The 9,241-nt window shown below is 40.3% G+C and overlaps 1 protein-coding gene across 1 annotated transcript; it reads left to right on the forward strand.

Moving 5' to 3' along the window:
* The first annotated feature begins 4,354 nt into the window (after positions 1-4,354).
* Positions 4,355-8,868, forward strand: spry4 (sprouty RTK signaling antagonist 4). Its single transcript, XM_015405087.1, has 2 exons — positions 4,355-4,554; positions 6,433-8,868. Exon 2 carries the CDS (start codon positions 6,484-6,486, stop codon positions 7,627-7,629), a length of 1,146 nt encoding a protein of 381 aa, XP_015260573.1. The 5' UTR covers positions 4,355-4,554; positions 6,433-6,483; the 3' UTR covers positions 7,630-8,868.
* The last annotated feature ends 373 nt before the right edge of the window (positions 8,869-9,241 follow it).

Consider the following 9,241-nt stretch of genomic DNA (forward strand, 5'->3'; position numbering starts at 1 on the left):
GCTTTACCTGCAGAAGGAAGCTTTTGATGAAACTCTACAGAGCTGTCAATTTAATTTACATTTTTTACACTGTGCTCACACCACATGAATAAACACACTGACTGATCCATTATCAGCCTTCTTAGTTTTTTTTAGATGTATGATGTTTATTGTGTTTCTAGAATCTAGTTGTACCGTTTCTAAAATACTGTATAAAGATTTTGCCGAATTAGCAGTGCTTGGTAATACAAGAGGAAACAGATTTCTCTAACTGTTTTGGAGCCAGATGGGGCTGTCCGTTATAACCGGCCTCACAGCGGTAGCCAGCAGATGTGGCTCGGGGTGAGGCAGGGAGAGAGGACTCCAGAGAGAGGGAGAGAACGTTGGACCTTCCCTTCGGTGCATGTCTGTCTGGATAATCACACAGCTGAGAAATCTATAATTCAACAAGCACTTCATTTTTGCCATGCCTGAGAGCTCTGCAGATGTGGAAGGAAAAATCGGAAAAGTTACCACAGCAGAGCCGTGTGCATCTTTGCACATCTGTATGTCAAGAGACAGAAAGCACGATGGAGACAGACATAAGGAGATGTACAGATGGGGGGGATTTCTTTAAAATATTGTTCTCTTTTTGATTTGCTGAAAATGTTTCTATCATCTGTAGTTTATCTTAAAGTCGTGGTGGTTCCCAAAGTGTTCTGAATGTGGTAAATACTTGGAATCACAATATCACCACAACAAAGACTGAAAAAAAAAAACATTTTGCAAGAGCATATATTTAGAAGTAAAACTTTGCAAAAACCTTTGCAAGCATAAAATATTTCACATTTGTGAGCATTTGGACTCATATGTGGGCTCACTGTAAGAAAAAGAATATTATAAAATATTATTAGATGGTAATTTAATAACCCCAATTGGAACTACGCCTGGTAACAAAAGCTAAACAAACACACAAAACCAATTTTTTTATTTTTCTCTGAGCAAAAAAAGTTTCCTCCTATTAAATGAAATCTATTTTTCTTTTACATTAACAACAATAAAAACTGATTATTCAAATGAAGCAGTTTATTCTAATCCAAGTATTCCAATTTGGTTATTCCTAAAGGAAACCAGTTTTATAATGATATATCACATATAAACTGATAATGTAATGTTCTTTCTTTCAGATATCATTAAATGATTGTTTCTACTTTTTGCCCTTTTTTGTTAGTCTTGCTATCTTTATCATTTAGTGTTTTTCTCAAATTTCTAAAAATCTTTTTTTACGTGGTAGTTTCCTTTTTAGATTTTTTTCTCTTTTGTTTTTATTTGTCTTGTTTTGTTTGTTCTTGTTCTTTGCTTTTCTTTTTCTTCATTCATTTTATGTTCTTTAAGTTGTAACCTTTGTGTATTTTTTTTTTTTTTTTTTATCTTTCAGTTTTTTTCTCAGCCACAGTCACAGACGTTCCAGTGTATTCTCATTATAAGTTTGTATGAAATCGTATGAAAAATTATGCAACGTAATTTCGTACATTTTGGAAGTTTTTTTCGTCCTATTTTGTCGTATTTTTACGTCTTGCCTCGAGACAAGATATCCTTGCACATGCGCATCTTACGCACGATTCAATAACATATAATTTAACATACAATTAACCCTAACCCTGACCCTAACCCTAAGATACAAAACAGCAAGCAACGTAGTTAGAGACATGAAGAAGTAATTATTGCACTGTTTTTCCCAGTTTCACGTCAGTCTACGGATCTGCTTTTTTCGTCTGTCTGCCTGCTGTTTTTTTTGAGGACAAACGTCCAAAACGTACGAAATACTGTGCATAACTTTTCGTACGATATCATACGAACTGATAATGACAATATGTTGCAGTAGACATTCTGGGATTTGTACAATTTATATTATTGCTGTCAGACATCTATTTGATTTTTGTTCATTTATCTGCCTCCTTTAAGACCTGTTTAAGGACAAAATATGTTGAAACTACACCTCCTACATTTGAAACCAGCTCCTAGAGATGATACATTTTAAAGGTATAGTGGAGGATTTTCGAGAATTGCTTCAAAAAAAATTTTAAAAAATGCACAACTCTGTACCTGCTCCCAAGAGGGAATGCCTATTGAACCCGTGTGAGAGCGCACATGTGCCCATTTCTCCTTGTGCCAGCTAATTTCTTAAAGAAATAGATTTCCAGAAGAAGATTTGCAGTTTTTCCATTATGTCAGACTCATCACAGTTAAGTGAAAATGGGGATGACTACGTAGGACGGCTTTACGTAAAAATATCACCAGAATGACTGACGATTAGGAGGACCACTTATTTTGATGATCCACCCGGAAAAAGAACATTCTCCACTTTACCTTTATGCAACAATAATTTAGAATCAAGTGCCCTCTTTTCCACTGGGCTTGGCTCTACGACAACCCCCATTTTTATTTTCATATATTTCCATTTGTGCTTATTGAAAGTTTGAAAATTGATGAGGTGGAGTAGAGCCAGACCAAGTGGAACTGGTAGAAAATGTGCTTAAACTCTAAAAGCTATTCATTTTAAATTTTTTGGGGGGATTTTTACAGTCACTGATTTTTCTCCTCCGCTTTTGGTCCAAACAAAACGCCTTTTCTCTTCCTCCTGAATTAATTGTTTACATGCTACTTCTACCTGCCTTATTTTACCTTCATTACCTCTGAAGCAGCCCACTGGCCTGGAATAAGTATTACAATAATATTATTATATTATTGCTCCTCTGGCTTCAGGATGTCAGGTGCGTCCTCTAGCCACTGAACCTACTGTGTACATATATGATTTGGCTTCAGGTGGATATAGATATAATGGAATGGTTTCTTTTTTGCGACTATAATCATGTGGTTGAATGGTCTAGCTAAAATCTAACCCTAAACCTAAATGAGTGTATGAAAATCTTTTCAAACTATGTTATTTGTCATTTCTGATTTGTAATGAGCCAATTTTCATTGGCTAGATCTGCGAAACCAGAAGAGGCATATACTCCAGATGACTTGCAACTGTATTTTAAGTGAAAAAATGTTTTTATTTCACATTTGTCTTTCTTCAAAAAAATGGAAATAAGTATAATTTTAATCCTACTTTACAGTCATGCATTCTTTCCAAGTCCAAAATGTAGAATATACATGTAAACTGTAATGAGAAAAGGCTGAACCCTTTTGAAAAGTAGGATGCCTTCAGATAGTTATTGACCTTGTAAACATTAATAAAAGACTAATTTATTAAAGATGTCATTCCTTTCCATATCAAGTTTGAACAGTTTTTATTTCTCCATTTCTTCTCCTCCCCCCCTATTTTCTCTTCAGCGTAGTTTGGAAACAATAAGCCCAATTTGGAGGTGTAGGCTGTCATGGCGATGCGTGCAAACGGATAATGGGGCAACTGTTAACCTTTGACTGGTTAAAAGCCCCAAGAAGGAGTTGGGGAGGGGGGCGCACCCCCACCCCAACACACAGACACACACACACACACGCACACAGAGCGTCAGAGAGAGCAAGGAAATTCACACTCATTTCCTCCGTGTGGTTTCAGTACAAATCAACAACATCCTGTCCTTTTGTGAATCCTGCCTGCCCTCATGCTGGTTTGGGTTTTACAAACACACACACACACACACACACACACACACACACACACACACTGCCCCCACCACTGCCTGTTTTTTTTTTAACACTACAGTGGGAGCTGTATAGTCATACCTCACATTGTTGCAGAGGAAGGAAGGACGCGTTCTTGCTCGCAATAAATGGCTTTAGACAGAACAGGAACACATGAGGGGAGCGGCTATTATTCCAACTAATCCACTTTAGCCATGTGGCCTCTGGCATCTTGACATCCTTTTCAAGATGAAGTGGTTTAAAAATGACGGAATAAATTGACCTTAATTGATTTACATACTTCCAATACATTCATTTTTTTTTTTATCTCAGCACGGACATTAATAAATCTGTCGGTAATACATTAAACATGATTGATTTCCTCCCTTATTTGACTTTTTTTAAGCACAATGATTAATTGGAGTCGACCTTTTATGTAAATCATGCCCTTGTGTCTTTTATAAAAAAAAAAAAAAAAAAAAGCCCTCACCCCTCTCTTCTCCCCACGCACACGCGCCTCATTCGCTATTTCTTCCCATTCATAAAAATCCTGGCGTCGCGCGTGCGCAGTGCCACTCAGCTTCCTCCCCATTCATAAAAATGTAACCTCCGCATTTCAAGCCCTCCCCGACACACTCTTCCCTCCCATTCAGAAAAAAAAACGGTTAAAAAAAAACCAGGGCATCTGCGCAGCGCCGTCCCCCCTCCTTTTTTTCCCTCTCCTCTACCCTCCCATTCATAAAAACTCACTTCCCTCCCCCTCGGTGGTTGCAACATCATATCCACAGCTCTGCGTCCTCCACCGCAGTCGCCTTTTTTAATGCACCAAGCAAGTAGAGAGAATAGCGCTGGAAGAGCCGCCGTTTGGACTTAACGTCTTTTGGAAATACTTTACGCACCAGCCGCTCCTCCAGATAGAGACCTGCGCCCAGACGAAGAAATGAGAATTACGTCCTGAAACCTTCGGTAAGTCTTGTTTTCTTCGCGTTACAAGTCAAGAAGTTGCCAGCGACTGAACAGCCACGGTTTGTTTCAGTTCTCCAATCTACATCAACTCCGTCAGATCGCAGGCTATAGGCGACGCGTCATTTTACAACAAACCGACTCCTTAGGATCAGTGTTTGCATTTTTAAGTCTATATTTGACCAGCTTTACGGAGCAAACGGGGAAATGGAGGAAGACAAGGTGCAGATGTGCGCTTCTGCATCTTTAGCGATTATGACGTCTTTTAAATTGGCTACAATATTCGCTGGCGTTGTTAAAAAAACTGTATTGAGTTCAGCTGTTTGTCCTTCTCGCTCTGCAAAAATCAAAATTTATTATTATTATTATACTTTTTAATTCTAATAAATATTTAACCCCTGAAAACGTTAACGCGTCGCTAGTGACGCTCTATATTGTTCTGTTATCTCTAAAACCTTTGATATTTTTCTGCAAAATAAGACTAAAGACGTCGAATGTTTATTATCAGCGCAATAAAAGCCAGCCATTCGAGTATATCGAGCGGCCGCCTCCGGTTTTATGACTCAGACCATTCACATTTCCAAGGGAGCGACGCACACATACATATTCCACACGCACGCGTTTGCGCACGCATAGTTCCGGCTTGGAGCTCATAATGGTCTACATTTTTGACGATCACAAGCGCTTGCGCCTGTGCCAGCGATGTCGCAACAGGTTTCACAACCATTTTCTTTTAGACCCCTATTAGAGGGATGAGAATAACATAATCGGTAGGTGGGTTGCAGTAGTGTAAAGTAAATGTGCCTTGTTTTATTTTTGGATAAAATATGCAGGTCAGTGTGCAAAGTGTATCTTTGTGGAAAATAGCAGGCATCTAAGATGTATGCTTGTGCAAATAGCGCTTGCACTTGCTCCCTTTCTGTTCCCATCAGCTATATATATAGGGGGTCTGCCTGAGGAAATGGATGCAGCCGCTCTAACTGAGCATAATTGGAGCGCACTGATTCATTCCTGCCAGCATCAGAGCAGCTTCCATTCACAAAAAAATAAAACACCTGCAAGTTAGTCAAATCAGCCCCATTCACAAATACCCAGACTGATCATTTTCTCTGATTCGTGGTTGGAAATTTTGCTCCAAAAGAAGCGAAACAATGACATCACCAGCTACATTATGAAAACTGAAGGTTTTACTGGTGAGGGAGTTTACACAGGCTAATTTCTTGTCCCCCCCTCTCCTCCGTTTTGCATCTTTGAGTCTTTTGCATGCAAGCCCTGCTCTGTGGTGCTCTCTGCTTTTTTGTAAGGGAGAGGACGGGAGTCCAACTTCTATTGTTCTAATGTCAAAGTTAGAAGAACGTTCAGACTGCAGATCCAGTCGGTCCTCAGTTTAAAAATCATCCAAGCTTGCCAACCCCAAAAACAAGCAAAAGAACATTTAACCCATATTCTTAACAGCAATTACTCCGTTTAAAGTTATAAAAAATATGTTTATCACGAATGTCACTTACCTGAAAACTGGGACCTTGTTTGGATGTCACTGATTCCAGGTCTTGGTGGGTTTTTTTTCCCCATTTCCTCAGCAAGATGAGTTTTGGGAGTGTAGATGTTAGACTGGCATTAAAAGGTTCACTTTATAACCTATTTTGAAGACAAAACTCACTGTTGTAGATTCAACAGACCTGTTGGAGATTTCATTGAAAAGCATAACGATCAATAACCCATTTTTTTCTGTCAAATTATACTTTTATCTAAACAGATAAATACAGACATAACATTACCTTATGCATAAAAGGCCCAGAAGTTGTGTTTTAGCTTAACTACATGTTACAGTGGAGCAATTGCTTCATATTTTAACTGTATCTCATGTTTTTATATTTGCAGTGTTTCTAAATGCTGCTTTAGAGTGAGGACGAGTGAGGCACCAGCCAACACATGGAGTCCAGGGTTCCCCACCACATCCCCGGAGTGTCCTCTACCCTTATCTCTCAGCCTTTGTTGGACGGTCGAGTGCCCTATGGTCGACTTCAGCATCCTCTCACCATTTATCCCATCGACCAGATAAAGTCTTTGCATGTGGAGAATGACTACATTGACAGTCCAGCTGTTGTGGCTCAGCAGCCTCTGAGTCAAAAATCTGCAAACCGAAGAATCACCTGGCTTGGTCAGAATCAGGAGGCTTTTCTTGGGGCAAATCACAATCAACATCACAATCACCAGCATCAGTTCAATCAGCAGGGCAGGTGCGAGCCTCACTCCCACCAGGACAACACCACCCATCCTTGGATTTCCTTCAGCGGCAGGCCCAGTTCTATTAGCAGCAGCAGCAGTACCTCTTCTGATCAGCGGCTTTTGGACCATGCAGCACCGACTCCGACAGTGGACCATCATCCAAACTTAAACCCTCACCAGGGCCCCATCAACACAATCACAACCCGAACTCCTGGCTCTTTCTCTTCCTCTGAATCTAAAGGCCTGACCTCCTCTTCTTCCGCTTCCTCCTGTTCCTCTTCCTCAAAATCTCTTGACCTGAAGTCTGCAAAGGTTCCTGCCGCAGACGTGTGCTTGGCTAGGGTTCAGCAAGGATTGGCGCTTATCCCTTCTTCTCCAACTGAAAAGAAGCACCTGTTTGTCTGCGAGCACTGCGGGAAGTGTCGATGCACTGAGTGCACGCTCCCCAGAACCTTACCGTCCTGTTGGGTCTGCAACCAGGAGTGCCTGTGCTCAGCTCAGAGCCTGGTAGATGCAGCCACCTGCATGTGCCTAGTCAGAGGGATCTTCTACCACTGCACCGAGGACGAAGATGATGAGGGCTCCTGCGCTGACAAGCCCTGTTCGTGTTCACAGGCCAATTGCTGTGCACGCTGGTCCTTTATGGCCGCTCTCTCTGTTGTCTTACCATGCCTAATCTGCTACCTACCGGCTACGGGGCTGGCAAAGCTGGGACAGAAGTGTTATGACAATGTTAGTAGGCCTGGCTGTCGCTGCAAGAACTCGCAGGCTGCTATGAGCATCCCTGTTAGTAAAAACGGAGGGGTGGAAGCAAAAATTGGAACAGAGAAAAAGCAGCAGGGGTCATGATAGTGGACCAAACTATCTGGCTGTGGACTTACGAGAAAATGGACAGGTTCCTACTAGTTTGATTACAATAGACCGGACAATCCAACACCAACCCCATTACACCACCATATTTACCTGGTGGAACATGACTAATAAAACAACGGTACTTAAATGGTTTCTCGACCTATGTTCGATTGTGTGGATGATCAAAATGGGCCATTTGAGAGAAATGGTTAGTATGAAAGGCTGACAGGTTCTGTGAGAGATTTTTGTTATTGCGTTTGACAAGAAAAAGAGACTGGATTGGCGTGTTTGGGTTTTGCAGAAAATGGTTTAAGGCACAATGTCATTGTACCTCTCTGCTGCTCAGTATTTTTTAGCTTTTTTTTTTAACCCTAAACAAACAGAAACTGGTTGCTGAAACTCAGATTGCTAAAGGTGTCTAATTCCACAATCTAGAAAAGCACAGGTCAGTTTCACACCGGAAAGCGAGGAGGTAACTGGAGAATACTGTGGCTTTTATGATGGGCAGTGAGAACAGTCAAGATAGCGACACTCAATCTTTTAATTTTGCAGTTGTGCTTAAATATGCTAGCCTGGTAATATTTGAGCTCTAGATTCTTATTTGTGGGATCTGTCAAAACAACCAATAATAAACCTAATATAACAGTAATTTCCTATTTTGAAATTTGTGTGTAAGAAATAATGCATTTCTAGTAGTTTTCAATTATTTTGGCTAGTGAAGCATAGCTTTTCTGAAATATTTTGAATGCTGTTCACTGCTCCATCTCAGATATAATGCATGTCACGATCTGCATGCTCTAGTCTAATGGTTAACCGCCGCGCTAGAAGTGGATTTGTAATAGAGAAACATTTATAAAAAAAGATTTTAAAAAGTCAAGTACAACCAACCTTCTCAGGGATAGTTATTCAGTAATCTCCTCTTGAACTTGGCCTACTGCATGTTGAATTTTAAAACTGCCGATAAAAGCCCAATCTGCTTCCTCTTTGCACAAAAAAGGCAAAGAAAACATTTAAAGGGCGAAAAAGGCAATAGTGAATAACTTCTATGAGTAAGCTAAGTCAGAGGTAAATGGGCCATACATTTTTTTTAATTTCCTGAAGAGAAAACAATGCAGGTAAAGAGAGTGAAGGTAAAGGTAAGGTTTAAGAGAAAAGGCTTAGTAAAAAGTTTATAATAGCTCAGTCTTTGTCAAAATCAAACCGACATTTGCACAACTTTGTTTTTAGGACCCCCCCCCCCAAAAAAAAAAAAATATAAAGCACAGTACAGAAAACCTCAGCAATCTTCTATTACTTTTGGCCACACCACATTTACGCCACACATACACACCCATTCACCTCTACGCACATTAGTATCTTCATTAAAGTGAAATCCGTATGCTGCGTAGCTGTGTGAGTAAAGTAGTCTCTTTTAATCTTAAAGTCTATTTTTGTGACTTGCATGACATTAGGAATTTGCCAAAGGACGCTATTATACAGTAGCATGTTTTCACAGTCTGAGCGACCACAGTTGTCATGCCCTCACACTAAATGGCTGAGGGCGGCTGGTGGCGGGTAAAGGTAACCTGCCCTTTAATACCGGTGGCTGTTTGTGTTTGGCACTAAGGCG

This window comes from Cyprinodon variegatus, unplaced genomic scaffold, assembly GCF_000732505.1.
Source record: "Cyprinodon variegatus isolate N-32 unplaced genomic scaffold, C_variegatus-1.0 Scaffold36, whole genome shotgun sequence".
Lineage (NCBI taxonomy): Eukaryota > Metazoa > Chordata > Actinopteri > Cyprinodontiformes > Cyprinodontidae > Cyprinodon > Cyprinodon variegatus.